This window comes from Plutella xylostella, chromosome 11 (assembly GCF_932276165.1).
Source record: "Plutella xylostella chromosome 11, ilPluXylo3.1, whole genome shotgun sequence".
Taxonomy (NCBI): domain Eukaryota; kingdom Metazoa; phylum Arthropoda; class Insecta; order Lepidoptera; family Plutellidae; genus Plutella; species Plutella xylostella.
Window position 1 is genome coordinate 483853 of NC_063991.1, and position 18946 is coordinate 502798.

An 18946-nucleotide genomic window follows, 5' to 3' on the forward strand; every position below is an offset into this window, starting at 1 on the left:
TAATACAAAGTCCTTATACGTTTGTGTACGTTAAAAAGCACAGAATATATACTCTGTAAAAAGTTTCAATGTCAACCATAGAGTATATAAAAACTAAAATGTCAGTGTCAGCTGTGCTCCTTATATCCAAATTCACAATATTGTTTTCTATAATTGTGTATTATAATTCAGTTAAAAGAGAATCATATATAACTGATATAACGAAGTGATAATTCGTGGATATACATACTTAAATACTCGTTCATTTCTTTTGTTTTCTGGCATGTTTTTGTAAGTAAAGTTGTTAAAATGTTAAACGCAAGTAGCACAAACGTATTGCAAGCTCCCAGCATACTGTCTCTTATAAGAGCCAACTGTTGCACCACATGTCTGAGCAGCGACCGCCGTCTCTATCCAATCAAAGCATATCTCCCTGAACTAAGATATCTCTGCAAAGAAGTTTCTGTAAGTAACCTAACCTATTGTATCTAAGTACTGAGTTGCACAAAGGAACTTTAAGCTAATGTCCTTTCTACAACTTGGCATTATTAGTTAACACAACAATTTCTATACAATATCATCAAACCTAATCATATTAAGTAAGTACTTCATTGTACTTCAGTAAGTCATTGGGTTGGATTTAAATGCCGTTACATAGATTTGATTAAGTATATTGACTGTGTGCGAGCCTGGAGGATACCCACTAAGCCAGGTACTTACGTTTCACTGATAATACATATACTTTTTCATCACTCATGCTCTGAAAGTAGCTGTGAACTGCCTGAAAACAAGCATGAAAATAGCTCTTTTCTAGTCCAGGTTTTTTCTTTCATCTACAATGAGATGAATTTTCAGTAAAAGCCTTCTTGAACCAACACCTGATAATATGAAGGTTAGGAATATGTTTTGTTGTTAATATACTTGGTCATAATAGTAGAAGAAGAATTTTAAATGATTGCATTGACATGTTTTTTTATTTGATGTAAAATTTGTCGATAATTTATTTAAAATTTACTGTCAATAGTAATACTCTTCCACTGTTTCACAAAATTTTCGATAATATTTCATGTTTTATTTATATCCAGTTTTCAGCTGACAACACAATATGTTATGAGTGCAAAGCTATCCTAACAAAAATACTGACATTCAGACAGAGAGCAGTAGAAGCAATGAATGTTTTACTCAGCTTGGGACAAGTAAATGCAAGTATCATTTTAATTTTAATACGTCTATCCACAAAAAGAGCCTATCTAACCTATAGTTATTCTTACAGTCACTGAAAAAAGGTGCGGAAATCAATATTGACAGCCTCTCATCTCTAACTTGTTCCAATATTAAAAACACATTTGATGCTGAATATGACCTGACTTATAACATCATTCCAATTGAATTGAAACAAGAAAGTGATGAAGAAGCAAGTATTAAAATAGAAAATGTGGATATATGTGATGGCATCAGTGATGATGATGATGATAGAGAACCACTCTCGGGGCCCAGGACGGAGGGATCAGTTGAAGCGGAGAGCCTCCTAACCCCATGGAAAGTGGAAGCTGAGTCAGTATCAGCAGAATGTAAGGAAGAACAAGAACAGTCTGATGATAATGAGGTACTTAATGTCTAATCAAATAATTTTCACATTTAAACATGTCTAAATTTACCAATATAAAATATTATTATTTTACCTCTTCATAACTGCCCGTTGTCCTCAGAAGCCTTCAAAATCTCTAGCCTCAGAAAATAAGCCCTTAGCTTCAAGAAAACTCAGCAATAGCTTCATTTATAGCAATACCGACCACCAGCCCTCGTCATCACTAGCTGAGAATGAGCGTGCGTACGACATAAAGACATTCAGTAGTGATGCAGAACTGACTGCATTCAGGGAGGCCAGTAAGAAACCGACCTTGGCTGGCAGAGTTTACAAATGTGAAACGTGCATTATTGCATTTGGGAAAAAGGAATTATTTGACAAACACAAAAAATTGCATGATAAGGTAAAAATTTAATACATACATAGGTACATATGCTAACGACTGTAATCCTTAAAGGGGTGAAGGAAAACATCGTGAGGAAACCTGCACATCTCTAGATTCTAGATGTGTAACCTCAGTGCATTGTGGCTGAGTACTAATGTACAGGAAGAGGACTCTAATTACCCCTTCGGGATCACAGTCGTGAGCATATTTGCTCTAATTCTATTGAATAAAATTACATTAAAATTTTGTCTAGGTACTTCAAACTGAATATTTTGTAAGCTAATGCTGAAACTCTGATAGCTTCACATAACACTAACTCAATCTCGAGAAAGTTTCCACAGGTTTCAATTTATGTATTTTAATATTATTTTTTTCAGCAAAGGGGTCCATTTATGTGTCGTTTCTGTGAACTGAGGTTTACATTGAGAAGCGCATGTGAAGAACATGTAAACTCTCACTACAGGTCAGTCTGATTACTAACTCTTATTATGAGTTGTGAGTCTTATTAGAGTCCGCATCACAATAGCTGTAGGGTACACTTTTGTACCTTTTCAAATTAAGTTATCGTTTATTTTTTAATTAAAAATATCCCGACGAATTGAGAACCTCCTCCTTTTTTTGAAGTCGGTTAAAAATAAGACCACCCTTGAGGTAGCCCTAATACAACAATAAAAAATATCATCAAAATCGGGCAATAACTGGTGAAGATATCGGTGAAAATACATATATATACATATGCATTATACAAAAAATACATACAGACGAATTGATATCTCGTATTTTTGAAGTCGGTTAATAAAAAGGGGTTCTTTGAGTTTAGAAATGTACAACAGCGTATAGCTAGTTATAAAGCTGACTGCTCAATCAAAAAATCTATATGAAATGGAATATTTATTTTGACAGACATTACACATGTCGCTTCTGCGACTATCGTCACCACAGAGAGTCGCAAATGCAATGGCACATACATCGATACCACAAGGCATACGAGTGTGGAGAATGCAATATTAAATTTACGTGAGTATTTGAAAGAAGAAGAAGAAAGAAAATGTTTTTAGTTCGTAATATTCCGATGCACTTTTAAATGTAGCTGTAGGTACCTCAATATTGCAGACGGTGACATTAAGCTACTCAAAGTATGTTTTACTTATATTAATAATAATAATAATATGTGGGGACATCTCACACACGGCCATCCCACCCCAAACTAGGCAGAGCCTGTAATATGGGTATCGGACAGGTGATATTTGTACACAAATATATAGATAGATACATCTTAAATATAAATATAAACACCCAAGACCCGAGTACAAATATCTGTCACTAAACAAATATCTGCCCCAGCCGGTAAGCGAACCCGGGACCTTCGGCATAGCAGTCAGGGTCACTAACCACTACACAATATTCTGACAATATACATACACATACATCCATCCTGACGTCCCTCAGCAGGGACAAAGGGCTTTGAGAAGATTTCTCCATCTGACTCGATCTTGGGCAGCGGCTGCGAGATCCTCCCACTCCATCCTCATAACCTTTGCCTCACTCTCCACAGAACGTCGCCAGGTTGTTTTTGGGCGGCCTCTTTTACGGCTTCCAGGTGGCTGCCAGGTGAGTATGAGCTTCGAAGGAGTTTCTCCAGGTCTTCTAAGGGTATGCCCCAGCCACCTCCATTTTCTAATGAGGATTTCTTGGTCGATAGGTTTCTGCTTGGTCAGTCTCCACAGTTCCGCGTTCGAAATGGTTCGTGGCCAGTAAATCCGCAGGATTCGCCTTAAGCATTTGTTGACAAATACTTGTAGCTTGCTGGATAGGTCTTTCCGAACGAACCATGTCTCGCAACCGTATAACAGGACTGACTTCACGTTAGACTCGAAAATCCTCACTTTTGTTCGCCGGGTGATGACGCTGGAGCTCCACACTGGTTTCAACTGGGCAAACGCGCCTCTTGCCTTGTTCAGACGACTCTCTATGTCCAAGTCTGTCCCACCTGTTGGATCTACTACTCCCCCTAGGTAAGTAATAATAATAATAATAATAATAAGTTTATTTGCCAAAAAGAAGAACACATGTACAAACAGTAGGTATATAGGTACAATGGCAGAGAGTCTACAGTAGAAATATGGGGTAGTAACCCCTAAACTAGGCAGAGCCTGTAACTTAGGGGATACTTAAATATCCTTAATTGCTACCGGTATGCAACACACATTACTACATGGATTTACGTAGGACATTAATTGGATTGAATTTTTGGGAGAAACATAATAATTTAAATTTAAAGTTAACTTATGTTACTGAAATAAATAAACAATGAACAATGATATTATATAAGCCAAGATATAACTAAATTTTACATACAAAATACTACTTATCTAAAACTATTACAATAAAGTTTTGAGCAAATCCTCAATCTCTTCATAGGTTAAGGTTAGCAAAAGTGTTGTGACCTTTCTTTTACACTCAAAGTTATTTGTGTGATAAATATTGATCATTTTATTTATCTTATTATAGAGTCGAGAGCCTTGAATATCGTAATTTTGACTGGAAAACTTCAACCTGTGCTTAACAGTCGGGAAAACATTTTTGCCTATACGCGAATTACTTATGGCAGTGAGATGTTCAGATGTAATTGATTTGTGTTTTCGTAATACTGTTTTTTGAATATATAATTTCCTAACTGACAACACGCCACATTCTGAGTACAGTGCAGCAGTTGGATATCGGAATGGTTTAAACATCAACACTTTTAGAAGCGCGCGTTGAGCACGCTCAAGCTTCAGTAACAGTGTTTTCCCGGCTCCTCCCCATGCACTTATACAATAGGTAAGATTAGATTCTACTAGGGCAAAATATACCATTTTTAATGTAGAGAAGTCAGCTGAGCGACGGAGATTTTTAAATATGGCTATTAGTTTTCTGACCCTGTTTGTAAGAGCTTCTATGTGTGCATGCCATTTAAGTTTCTCGTCAATATAAACGCCGAGGTATTTGGCACTAGTAACCTTAGTTATGGGAATACACGAACATATAGTGCCGTTATTGCATCTATGGGCTATGATGGAATAATTTGGTGGTGGTTGTTGGGAGTTCAATAATGCAAAAGCGACATATTGTGTCTTCTTAATATTTAAAGTGAGCAAGTTGGTAGATAACCACTGTTGTACCCGTCGAAGGCTGATCTCCGCACTCTCCTTAAGTTCCGACCAATCAGTGCCGTGGATGACAATAGCTGTGTCGTCGACATAAGTGAATATTTCAGAATTTGACAGTTGAAGGTTACATAGCTGATTGATATAAAGTTGAAAGAGAGTGGGGCCGAGAATACTGCCTTGTGGGACACCATAGGAGATACCTTCTTCGACACTTATAAGAGACTCAATCTGAGATACCTGCTTTCGGCCATTAAGGTAGTCGCAATAAATATCGACGCCTCTAACTCCTGCTTGCTCAATCTTTTCCACAAGGAGCGGGATAGAGACAGAATCGAAAGCCTTAGACAGGTCTAGGAATACAGCAAGACATTTACGTTTCTTATCGATATGCTGAACAATTGAGGAGGTCAATGCAATAACAGCGTCTTCGGTAGACCTTCCAGACCTGAAACCGAACTGTTTATCAGAAATAATACTGTTTTTATTCATGTAGTTTACGAGGGTGTTATTAAGAATTCTCTCCAATATCTTAGACAGAGCTGGGAGAACCGATATTGGTCGGTAGTTGTCGACACTGCCTCTATCTCCCGCCTTGTGGATTGGGTGAACAATCGCCTTTTTAAAGGCATCTGGAAAAACTCCAGAATCTACTGCCAAGTTGCAGATATATGCAATAGGTGGAACAAGAGTAGCTCTGGAGGCCTTGATAATTCTTGCTGAGATTTTGTCCCAGCCCACAGCGCAGTCATCCCTAAGATTGAGTATCTGGGTTTCGATATCACTGTAGTCGGATTTAAGTATTACCAGAGAGTCTTTAGGGGTACAGCAGGATGGAGGATCTTTAAATTTACCTAAGTTAGGAATTTTTGATGCAAGATTTCCGCCTACATGTGCAAAGAATTGATTTACGGCATTTATAGAGAGTGAAGGATCGGAGCAACACTTAAGCAATTCTTTTGAGGATTTAAGTGTTTTTTTCAGGTTAGCAATTGATTTTATTGTTTTCCATAGAGCTTTACAGTTGTGTTTAGTTCTTGCCAATTCGTTTTTTTCATAGTTGGTTTTAATTTTTCTTAGTAAGTTAGTACAAAAATTTCGATACCGTTTGTAAGTGATGCTTAATATGATATCATCCGGAGTTTTTTTTAGTTTGCTGTGCATGTTATCGCGATTTTTTAAACAACGTAGAAGGCCCGCAGTCATCCATGGTTTCAGGAGGCGGTATTTTGTTGGAACTATGCTGTATTTGGTGTTCTGCTCAACCACGTTGGATATAATGCTGATAAGGTTGTTTGTAGCAATGTTGACATCCGAAGTATCAGTTACATTGGAAAAATCGCAAGCAAGCAGGTCCCTTTGTATCGCCTCATAATCTATACAGGTTTTGTATTTGCCCGTCGCCGTTTTCGTTTTAGCACAGTCGATACTTAATAACACCGGGGCATGATCGGTTATGCTTGTCTCAATAACCATAGTAATTGATGAGATGGGTGATCGAAGAATGACATGATCCAGACAGCTTTCTTCACGAGTTGGGTACAAATGGGCAGGCAAGAGCCCATGAGATGCAGTTAGGTTTAGGTAGTTGTCGCTATGAGAGTCTTGTTTGTCATTTATTATGTTGATGTTTAAATCACCCACTATAGCTAGAGTTTTATAAGACTTTAGATTGTTAAGGACTGTATCTAGGCTGGCTATGAATTGATCTGTATTTTTGTATGACGGAGATCTGTAGATAAAGACAAACACCATATCTAACCCAATTTTAACAGTCATACAACTTCCCTCTACAAACAGAGGTTCAGATACACAGCATTTCAGATTCTCTTTTATGTATATGACCAAGCCATCGTTTTGATTGCTATGAATTTTAGATGAGTGAGTTTCATAACCGTTTATTTGTGGAATGATGGAGTTAGTGTTAGCTTCGAGCCAGCATTCAGTAAGGGCAATTATATCATATTCTAGTTTGTGCTGTGATAGTATCGTAAGCAGCTCATAAAAATTCTTGTTGATGCTTCGAATGTTGAGATGTAAGATGTTCAGAGGCGATTTGTGTTGCCCGATTAAATTAACACAATTTTCTAATGTACAAAGGTATGAGTTAGACACGGCAAGATTGTCAATTTCTGACATAACATCATTATTGTTAATCATTTATGACAATGGTATCGATTCTGAAGGGCACATTCTAATTTTAACGCTGTCAAAAAACGCTTACATTCTCTCTAAATTTATTTGGCATTCTGAAGGCACCGTTTATCTCCAAAATTAGAGACGTCACTTTAAATTTTGAATCTGACAGCGTTAAAACTATTCAACTTAGGTTAGATGGTCGAATTGGTATTCTGAAGGTGCCATTTTTAGCGCTGTCAACTTAAAATTAGCAACTTTCTTCCTAATTTTAAAAGGGGTCTAAACAGGTGCCTGTTAAAATTATACTAAAATTTCTAAAAGTAAAACCGTGAAATATATGGGAAATTGTTGTTGTAGGTGCATAAATATGGATTTAACTTAGAGCTGATGTGTTGATTAAGCATGTAAAGCTAATTGCAACGACGCTAACTTATTATTTTTTGCGAAACTACGATGTGAAAGTGACTCTGTTTTGTCATATTATTATTTCTGATCTTTGGACTGAATGACTGAAAAACGTGTTACTGGCAAGGTATGCATGAACCGGGTTGCTTAAAACAACTTAAGTTATAGTTCTAGGTCTAAAAATTAATCAACACAGCTACCGATCTACTTCACGAATAAACTAGCCCTAACACCTCGGCTTTCCTTTTCCAAACGGACCGGCTCTACATACATGAGGAACACCTTAACCTTAACTCACCTACCTGTGTACCTATCTAACTCTCTACTTACTCCTTTCAACTTGTAAGAACATTTTACTCAAAGTGGTCTCTACATAGCTCAAATATTTAACTACCTATTTTGTTACAGGAAAAAACAAGTTATACCTACCTACCTAGGTTACCTTTTATCTGAAAAATATGCCTGACTTTAAGAAACTATATAGGTACTTACTACCATACTATTACTTTTTATGAAAGAAGAAATACATTTTATGGACGTAAAACTTTATTTGGGTGAACACAAACACACACAACACACACTGGTTGAGTAATTTTTCTGACACCAATACTTATACACAATTGCTTGATTTAATTTCTGTATTTTATTTCCATTATCCTTCTAGTTAGTAGGTAGGTAACTAGGTGGTCTGATGATCGTTTTAGTATTGTTGTCCTGGAATTAATACCTTGAATCCAGCGTTTCATGTTTAGTTTATGGGTGTGGTTGATTTTTCATTTTCTTTGTTGTTGTCACTGAAAAATAAAGTAAGTATAGGTAAGTTGTATGGATAGTTGACAGAATAAGCTTATCCTTATAGGTACCTATTTACACAAAACTTTAAATAATAGAAACGAAAACACTAGAACACAAACATAAGTAACCAGATAGTAGTCCAGATGCCCAACTGATAAAAATATTTCCTTAGATTTTACGTAGGTAACTTCCTAAAATAAATCGTAAACTTGCACACAAGCACCTTATCGATTTTACAATTGCATATTGCAAACACAAACATAATAATTTATAATAGATGTTTGTTTTGTATTGTAAAGACGTAACAAAAATACTTTAAAAAAATAGCGGCAAACTTTTCGGCGGAAAATTCAATATGGCGGTGGTGGCGCGTGGCGCCGCGCCGGCGGCGGCGCGCCTCTCTTGCAGTCCAGCGCGCAACGCGCATGCGCCATAGAGATGTACCTAGTGCAATGTTACTTGCTTCCGAACTATGCTTGAATGAAAAAATAATCGATGCTGGATCGATTCCTGGGTAGGTACTTTTATTATAATCATATGCGTTTTTGGTAAATATAAATACGTACACATCGGAAATACACTTAAGTAAGTACCTACTGATAAGGTATTTGTGCTTTTGTAAGTAGGATACCTATTCGATACTTTTCATATTCTTATATGAATATCATCCCTTACACAGTCATCTACTTAAGTATATAACGTAACATCATCATCAACTATTAAACATTTAAGTAAGTAAGTACTTACATTAAATATCGTGGATAACACATAGATGTAGAACTTAGTACCTACTTACATACTTTACTGAAAAACTATTGTTTAAAATATTCTAGTGCAATAATCGATTATATTCGATTATTCTCACTATTTTTTCAACTTACCCCATCTCTACTCTATTATATTTTTTTAAATCACTCGGAAATGTCCATAGAACATCATAGAAGCATTTTCTAGCCAGAGTTACCAGTTGCAATAATGAATTATGAATATGTTACATAAATAATTGAAATTATCACGAAAACCAATATTAATGAAGGGTATTTAATCCTTTTAATTATTTTCAACTAATATTTAGTATAATTAAATTTATTTGGAGTACTTTAAGTTTAAAAAAGTTAATCGATATTTTCGATTGTAATATCCTTAAGTACATGGCCACACTCATTTTAAAGACGTCAAATGAGCCTTCTAAATTTAGTTGGCCGCTAAAATCGTTGCCTTCAGAATAGCAAAAATTAGCGCTGTCAGTTAAATTAAGAGATTTTAGCTCATTTTAAAATTAGGAAGTGCGCCCTTCAGAATCGGTACCAATATATAACTCCAGTGACAAGCTAGCCGTTCACATATACGAGTACGAGTTGGGTTACTGACTACTATAACTAACCGTTTAGATGCAATATGAAGCGACAGGAAAGTAAAAAATAGAGTAGGTACAAAAGTAAGGTCACTGTTTTTTGAAAGAAAATAAAGATAATTTATTCTACAGCGTGTTATGTTTGAGCTAACTTTCAGCAGTAATGTAAATTGAGAAGTAGGATCGCTCATCTTATAATTATTTTTTTTATACAATAAAGATAATATGAATATGACATGTACAGTGATTATGTTGATATTTTTAAATAAAGTTATTGCAAACATTATGAAAACTGACCGATTAATGTAGAGTGAATTTATTAACCCTTTCAACGTCGACGCCATTGATTTGGAGCGGCTGGTCATCAAGGGACCGAAGGCGCATCTCCTTGGTTTTCCCAATATTGATGCGAAGACCTTCTTTCGCCGCTTCCGTGGCAAGGTCGTTTGTTTTGGACTGAAGGTCAGAACGACTTGTAGAGAACAAGCACAGGTCGTCTGCAAAATCTATGTCTTCCAGGTGCTTATTCTCAGACCAGGGTAAGCCCCTTTGACATTTGCAAGTCACTCTACACATCACGTCGTCTAGAACAATAAGGAACAGAAGCGGAGACAGCAGACACCCTTGCTTAACACCTGAAGTCACTGGGATGGGATCAGTGAGACGGCCTTTATGCATCACTCTACAGGAGGACCCTTCATACAGACACTTGATGAGTCCGATGATCTTCTCCGGTATTCCTCTCTTTTTGAGTATGCGCCATATACTGGACCACTTCACTCGGTCAAATGCCTTCTCAAAGTCGACGAACAATGTGAAGATCTCACATTGCATTTCGTTGCATTGCTCGAGAATCATTCTGACAACGTTTACTTGGTCTGTGCATGATCTGCCTGGTCTGAAACCACCCTGCTCTTTTCTCAAGTGTGTGTCCACTGCACCCGCCATCCGACTCAGCAGTATTTTGCACAGGATCTTCGAACACACCGGCAACAAGTTGATACCCCGCCAATTCGCACAACACGATAAATCGCCTTTCTTTGGTAGCTTCACTAAGACACCTTCTTTCCAGCTGTCCGGTACTTGTTCTTGTTCCCATATCGATGTCAGTAGCGGAAACAACACGTCTGCAGAAACTTCTGCATTGGCTTTCAGAGCATCGATAGGTATAGCGTCGATGCCAGGTGCTTTTCGGTTCTTTAGCGATTTTATTGCTGAAGCTATTTCAAGCCGTGTTGGAGGCTGGATATTTATGTCGAGACAGTATTGGTGACTGTTACTGTCTATATCCTCCTCTGCCACATCTGCGTGCGACGGTTGTGGAGCTTCAAAAACCTCGCTGAAGTGATGCTGCCATCTTAGAAGCTGGTCTCCCAGTGTTACTAAGAGCTTACCGTCCTGGCTCTTTATGGGTCGGTCTTTACTGGGTTTGCGGCACAACTCTTTCCCTGCTCGGTACACTTCTCTGGTGTTCCCAGTCATGGCAGCTTTCTCTGCTCTACGAGCGATAGACTCAGCCCAGCGTCGCTTATCTTTTTTAAGGCTACGTTTGATGTCGCTTTCGCATAAGAAGTATTCGTAGGCTAGCGCTTCTTTAGCATCGTGATCCTGCTCTGCGTTCAGCTGACCTTTGATGGATTTGCGATTTTGGATTTTATCCCACGTCTCGTTTGTGATCCATTCCTTCCGAGAATACTCCTTATACCCTAACACTTCCTTGCAGCAATTTTGTAACACGTCGCTAAGCTGGCCCCAGTGCTCTTCGATCGGAGCTTCGTCTATGGCTAGAGAGAAGTATCTGTTGTGGAGCTCAACGCCAAATCTTTGTTTTACGTCGGGATCCTGAAGTTTGTCAACGTCGAAAGGTTTGTTTGTTGGTGTTGATCTCTGTTGAGCGTTTGCTATCTTCAGCTTGATCTTAGCGACGACAAGGTGATGGTCACTATGCACGTCCGCACCTCTTTTATTTCTAACGTCTAACAACGAGTGCCTCCACTTTCTACTGATCATAAAGTGATCTATCTGGTTTTCTGTTCGCCGATCTGGCGAAACCCAGGTCACCTTATGGCAGTTCTTGTGCGGGAACACTGATCCACCAATAACAAAATCGTTTTCGCAGCAAAGCTCCACAAGCATATCTCCATTTTCGGATCGATCTCCTAGAGCATGTTTTCCTACCCATGACTCTATGCCTCTGTTGTCACAACCTATTTGAGCATTAAAGTCACCCATGCACATCACTATATCCTGCTTTTTAATGGCTTTCAATGTGGAATTCAACTGACTATAAAAAGTTTCCTTTTCTGCCATATCAGCCTTGTTAGTGGGAGCATAACATTGGACAACCGTAATTTTCCTCACCCTTGACATAAAGCGGGCTGTCATTATGCGCTCAGATACCGGGTTCCAGTCTAATAAACTCTTCTGGGCATTTCTGCTAAGCAATAATGCTACTCCTGCTTCATGCTTGTCCGGTTTGCCGGAGTATAGGAGAGTCATGTCACCCACTCTTTCTTCTCCGAAATCCTTCCATCTTGCCTCTGAGATGCCCATAATATCAAGTTGGTATTCTGTCATGTACTTCGCTACTTGATGCACTCTGCTCTCTTCGCGCATTGTTCGCACATTCCATATGCCAATCAGAGTCCGTTTTTTCGCGCCAAAAGTCTGTTGTTTAGAATCAGTCCGTTTATTTCTTCTCAAAGTTTCAGTAATTTAATGGATTTTCAGCTATATGAGTAATTAGCCCATAGTAGCCTAGTCTGCTAGTAGGGCTGCTACTTTACAAGCGTACAGACACGCTTTGCAGAATTTTTAAGGGCCTTTTGCACCCCAAGGCCTATACTGCGTGGCCTCATCCAGCGATAGCTAGGTGAATGGTTATCCCGCCATTGTCTCGGTCGCCATTGCCCCGTCCGTAATCTAGCAGGGAGCACCACGGCTGTGCAGCGCGAGCCGCAGAGCCGCCGCCAGCAATTCGTACGAACCACCAGCGCGTGCAGGTGGGGATGACAATTGGGTCGGGTAGATGTTGATCCCGTTCTCCCCTTACTCCCCTTACTGACAATATATTATTCTAATATTCTGCTGCCAGTAAGTGTAATAAATGAGTTCTGTTTTGTTTCCAGCCGTTATTATATGTACAACAAGCATTTGAAGAGAGTCCACGGGGAAGTGATCCAATGTGATTTCTGCAGCAAAATCTTTACCACAAAGGAATCGCTTAAAAGACATATTACTAAGTAAAAATTTATTTATTTGTAAACGCTTTTTTGTGCACATATACAACATTACTAAGTACGAATATATTCATTTGTAAACGCTTTTTTGTGCACATTTTACCATTACAGATCAACACATTTAAAAACACAGATAATGTATTGCATCTTTCTTACTTAGCACAAAAGGTAAACAATCTTTGTGTGTTGTAAGCCTATTTTCCACTGTGTAGTGGGTGGTGAAATTACAATGAGGTGGAAAATAAAAATATCAGAATGTTGTACAGTTATTAATATTTATTTATCAAAACCCTGCCTCACACAATATTTTATAACTCAAATAGGTCTAAAATGAGACCAGGGATTAAGTCCTTATAATTGTCTGGTTGAAGTATACAAGGTATTACAAGGAGATTACATTAAAGTGGGGAAACCAAAGGTTCTACCCCTGTGTTTCACGCCACAGGGATAGGAAGATGGTATTAACCCCAGAGAAACTTCTATATTACTTCAATGGGATAGCAGTTTAACGTTAAGGCCCCGTAACCGAAGGACGTTGATAGCCTAGCGCCTACAAAAGGTTCAAAGTGCAATTTAGATACTACTGCCCGTTCTAACGGGGCTCCCTACGAAGTAAAAAAAAATAAAAAATAAAGGTTTTAACCCGCTAGAGTCCACCCGGGTTCTGCCTTTGCAATCCTACATTCAGCAGCGGCGTTAGAAGGCTGATGCCGCTGAAGATTAATAGAAATCCTAAGGAAATTCCTCAGTATCCGCTCAACGAACATACAACGGCCAACCTGGACTGTCGGACGGGGCCAGGACAGGAGCTCCGGACGGCTCGTGGCTCGCTGACGGCTCTGGTCACCAACGACACCTTCTGGAATCGCGAGAAACAGCCTTGGGTCAAGGATGGGTCGGTAAGGACAGCGAAGGCCTAGCTAACATGTCTCAAGTGACGTGTCTTGAATGGCCCCTGGGTATTTCTAACCTAAAACCTACGGTCAATCACTAATCAAACGATTATGGGAAGGTTAGATCTCGTCTCAAAGGCGGTAGCTTTGCTGTTTAAACGTGACACTTGCAAAATAACCTAATCGACACGTGGAAGGTCATGGCGCTTACCTTGGGGTTGGGTCAGGTGACACGCGTCTGGCAATCGCACGCTTCACCGGGCAGGATTGAAATTGCTGTAAAAGAAATACGCGGGGTTAGACGTTGCTACGTGTAGAAATAAAGACAAGGCAGATGGCTTTCGAAATCCAAAGTCATCGGAAATCGAATAACAACGAAATGCTAGTTTACTTACTCGGCAATTCAGGTTAGGTACACATGGTGTGATGCTGCGTGGGTGTCTGTGACACGTATCTGGTAACTGCAAAGAAACAACTTAGTCAGAATCTATCTCGTAGACCAATCAGATAACCTGAACCCACGATCGAAATACTCACCAGGAAATATGAAGCAAGGAACTTGGTACCAATACGGCCTGCGCCACGCGGGCGGGAAGAAAAATCTAACCACACATTTACTCGAGACCTTCTGACAGAGAATGGTTTGCCTCCTTGCCAGTTCCGAAAAAAAGCCGTCACCGGGGATGTCAGCTCATCGTCACAAAACTACTCTGTGGCTAGTCAGCACGATCATTGTTCTGAGCGTCATGTCGCCACTGACCACTGTCCGATGACGATCTAGCACGAGTTTTCTCAAAGGACCACAGACAACAACTGAAAATCTATCCTGTGTGTCGAATTTGACAGCTGATACTTGACAAGACTAACAAAGTAAACAAACAGAATGTAAACAATAAACGAAATGTTAAGTTACAAAAATAATGGTGTTACAGTGTCTCTTTATTTGAATTTATTTAGAGACTAGTTTTTTTAAAATAAACCTTGTTTTACAGTATATGGATATAAAGAGACAGATATAGATTTAATGCCGACATTAGCTTAATGCTCCTTTCTGTAACTTCATATATTATATATTACAGCATTCATCAGGGCCTCGCGCCTGTGTACGAGTGCAATGTTTGCGAGAAGAAATATAAATCCAAAGTAAATTTCAAAAATCACACAAAAGCTGCCCACAGTACCAACGTAAGCATAGAATACATGGAATATTTAAAATATGTATAAGAAAAAAATATTATGCAATTTATTAAACAGAATCAGAATCAGAATTTATTTAATAAAAAGAGATTACAACACCAATTACAGTGGTCTCCACACTAGAGTAAATAAACATTTGATTAGCTATACTTACTTGGGTTCTTAAAATTATTTTTCTTTGTGTCACCTAGGGCTAGTTTCACTATACTCTGCTAGAGCATTAACACCCCTGTTAACGGACTGTTAAGGTTAGTCCACCATGCTTTAACAGCACATTTATTCCCTCAACAATAATTCGAAGAAGCCTGATTAGACTGTAACTAACAGAGTATGGCGAAACTACGCCTTAAAAAGTAAAGTTATTAGATTTGTTTCGGTTCGGAAAACTATAACTATTATAACAATGCATTTACATTTTAAAGTAAACAATAGTAAGCGATTAAAAGTTGATAAGTACAACAATTATTAGTGTACCTCGTTATAAAGTGAGTGCGGGTAAATCTATTGTTGCAAACATTGCAGGACGACGCCGCGCCGCCGGCGTACTGCGTCGACTGTAAACAACATTTCAAAAATGAATCTATATTGAAACTTCATCTGCAGATGTCCAAGAAACACGCGGCGCCCAGGTACACTGCGGTTCACTAAGTGTGACCTTTGTGAAATGGTGGTACATTATGACTTTTGACAAGTAATTCTAATATTCTACGTCCAAACAATAAACGATTTCATATCATTTCATGACCAAAGGTCGTTTATTCACCAGGGGGTCTAGTATAGGTTTGACAGCTTGGCGAAAACTATAAAAGTTTACGTTTTCTAGCATACTAAGTGGCGCCTCTTGCGGAAACTACCGTGAAACTTTTGCATCTGCAATCAAACGTCATAGGACTCACGTTATATTTTACAAAATAATACATAAATTACGAATAGCTTGTACCTACATAACTTTGTAACTCCGTTATATCATTCCTCAGGTACGAATGTGACCACTGCGGTGTTAAAAGCGTCAACAAAGCAGGTCTTCAGTATCACATAGACTCCACACATATGAAGATTCCTAGATACGAGTGTGAAACGTGCGATCAGGTATATTATACCTATGGTACTATTGCTTACTAAACTTATGCCGAATACATTTTTCATCGCGTTGTACCTAGTACCTAAAAAGTTAAAAGGGGTTCAGTCGTCTGGGAATTTATTAATACATACATACTTCTATGTACACATATGAATAAATAATAATTGAGTTATTATTTCTTACAGAAGTTTATAACAATCATTTCCTTGAGGCGGCACAAACAAAATGCCCACGGAGGCAAGAAGGCAGCGGTCAAGAAACACGTGTGCCATGTGTGCGGAAAAGAATTTACGGTAAGTAACACACTTCACACTTATATTCTAAAGGAAAAACTTTATGAGTGTGTACGAATTATTACAAAAGGACAATGATCCAATCTGACCCTGTTTTCAAAAATTGGTGTACAGTGACCATTTCGGTATTATTGCAGGTCAGAAAAAGTCTAGAAGAGCACATGAACACCCACTCCGGGCTGCGTCCGTTCAAGTGCAATGTGTGCGGAGATACATTCGCGTACAGTGCGGCGCTCTACACACACAACAAGCTCAAGCACTTGAAAATAAAACCTGAGTCCTGGAAGAAGAAGAAGAAGAAGACTGCCAGTTAATTAATTCTACCGCGCAGGTATCTGACCATCCCTGAATTTAGGGCGAAACAGATATCATGAATGAACAAGTTTATATAGCATTATTAGTAAGTTCATCTCAGCAAAGTTAACCTAAATTCGTGCGGGGCAGATAACTGCGTGGCAAACAATAAATCTTAAATAAATTATTTACCAGAGATTTATACCTACACTGTTTATTTTATTTTTTGCTCCTTTCGTTACATGTACAGGCGCCTAAAGAGATATTAATACCACCCCGCAGCATAAACACTTTACGATCTACTGAGGGAATCTGATACTTGACATACAAAAATCTTATTTGTATGTAACTACCTACCTATTGATAACACAAATCAAAGCCTAGCGGCAAATCATCCTAAATGAGCTGGGAGCGTCCCATCCGAACTTTGCTACCATGCACCTGTCCTGTAATCTGCACTGCAAGCAAGAATCAAGAAAGCTGTTTGGGATGCCATGTGGCGCTTCTAGTCTATATATTTCTTGCCAGGCCGTAATACAAAGTCCTTACCTTTGTGTACGTTAAAAAGCACAGAATATATACTCTGTAAAAAGTTTCAATGTCAACCATAGAGTATATAAAAACTAAAATGTCAGTGTCAGCTGTGCTCCTTATATCCAAATTCACAATATTGTTTTCGGCTTTTTCTTTCCGGGGTTCGCGTTGGTTGGTGCTCACGTGTTCCTCAATTTTCGCGTCTTTGGACCCCTTTTTTGGGTCAATTTAGCAGTTAATTCTTGTTATTTGTAGTAATTGTGGTGTTGGTAAGTGTTTAGTGTTGTGTTCGTCCATCCATTAAAAGTGTTTGTTCCATTTTAATAAAAATGGAGCATCATTCGGATCCCCCGATCCGGCTGCCGCCAGATCCCCCTGATGGCGAAATGCAGAGTATGCAGACGCCCGAACAACCCCCGCTATCCCCCATATTGTTCACCGAACCATCCCAGGAGACGCGAAAGCGTCCCAGGGATGATCAACAGTCGCAACCGCAAGGTAAGCGCGTTATTGTTAGTCCCGATCTGGCATCCGCTAGCATCCAGACTATCTACACCCACCCAAGCCTCGACGCCGTCAAGGTGTACGATGATTTAGACGCAGGCCCGTTCATTGTTAACGTCAGCCAGGAAGTCCCTTCTGGAAATCCTGCCTCTGGTGCCCCACTTAGGGCTATCAAGTTCGGCCAATTTTTATATCAAAATAAAATAATGGATATTACCCGAGATGGTGTAAAAATGACTGGTAGAAACAGAGTCTCAGTTGAGTTTAAGACCGCAAAGGCAGCCAATGAATTTGTCCATCATCCCGCACTTGCGCAAAATAAGTTCAAGGCTGTTATCCCCACATATAACATCACCCGTATGGGTGTTGCCAAAAGAGTCCCGGTGGATCTCTCACTGGACGATTTTGTCAACTCCCTTGACCTCCCACAGGGCTGCGGTATGGTGCTGAAAGCCCGCAGATTTAGCAGAAAGGTGGTCAATGATGGCGTTACAACTCATGTCCCAACGCAAAATGTAGTGATTACATTCAGGGGACAATATCTCCCCGAGAAAATATACTCTTTCCGGGCTGTGGTAGAAGTTGTGAGGTATACATACCCCACAATTCAATGCTACGCCTGCTGTAGATTTGGACACACCCAGGCTCAATGCCGTTCAAAACCAAGGTGCTTCAAGTGTGCTCAACCACACTTGGGTGAATCGTGCAATACTCCCCAACCAACTTGCCTTTACTGTTCTGGTAATCATCCCTCAACAGACAAGAATTGCCCTGAACAGTCAAGGCAAAAATCAATTAAAGTATTAATGTCGCAGGACAGCATCTCATTTGCTGAGGCAGATGCTCGCTTACCCTCAAGCAAAAAGTCTTTTGCTGAAGTTGCTTCAACCAAACCAAATGGCCAGTCTCCCAACCGTTCCTACAAAAAAACTGTAGTCACACAACGCAGGCCTAGGTCTCCCCTTCGTCCTGGATACGACAAACTTGCCCATCAGGCTATCATCTCTTCTCCATCTTCTTCACTTCCTAATGGAAGTGCCCTGAGTGTAATCACTCCCAACGACAATTTGCTAGACCACCTCTTGTCTCTGGTTGTTAGTCTGCTGGCTAAATTCAG

General features: G+C 39.2%; 1 protein-coding gene and 1 long non-coding RNA gene across 6 annotated transcripts; one reads left to right on the plus strand and one right to left on the minus strand.

Annotated features, from left to right (window-relative positions):
• Positions 1-91: 91 nt before the first annotated feature.
• LOC105381291 (zinc finger protein 184) lies at positions 92-16992 on the plus strand. 3 transcript variants are annotated; one of them, XM_048624149.1, is made up of 12 exons: positions 92-444; positions 1065-1181; positions 1253-1585; positions 1689-1970; positions 2330-2415; positions 2856-2969; positions 12923-13036; positions 15006-15111; positions 15646-15752; positions 16101-16212; positions 16390-16497; positions 16635-16992. In XM_048624149.1, the coding sequence occupies exons 1-12, from the start codon at positions 289-291 to the stop codon at positions 16809-16811; spliced, it is 1812 nt and encodes a 603-aa protein (XP_048480106.1). In that variant the 5' UTR covers positions 92-288; the 3' UTR covers positions 16812-16992. The 3 variants fall into 3 exon arrangements, with proteins under 3 accessions (XP_048480106.1, XP_048480108.1, XP_048480107.1); XM_048624151.1 differs by lacking the exon at positions 2856-2969; XM_048624150.1 differs by lacking the exon at positions 12923-13036 and having other exon boundaries at positions 16635-16991.
• Positions 13290-14858, minus strand: LOC125489190. 3 transcript variants are annotated; one of them, XR_007266802.1, is made up of 3 exons: positions 14464-14858; positions 14322-14387; positions 13290-14202 (listed from the first exon to the last, which is right to left on the minus strand). It is a non-coding gene; the product is annotated as an uncharacterized LOC125489190 (long non-coding RNA). The 3 variants fall into 3 exon arrangements; XR_007266800.1 differs by having other exon boundaries at positions 13290-13892; positions 14138-14202; positions 14322-14858; XR_007266801.1 differs by having other exon boundaries at positions 14322-14858.
• Positions 16993-18946: the final 1954 nt, after the last annotated feature.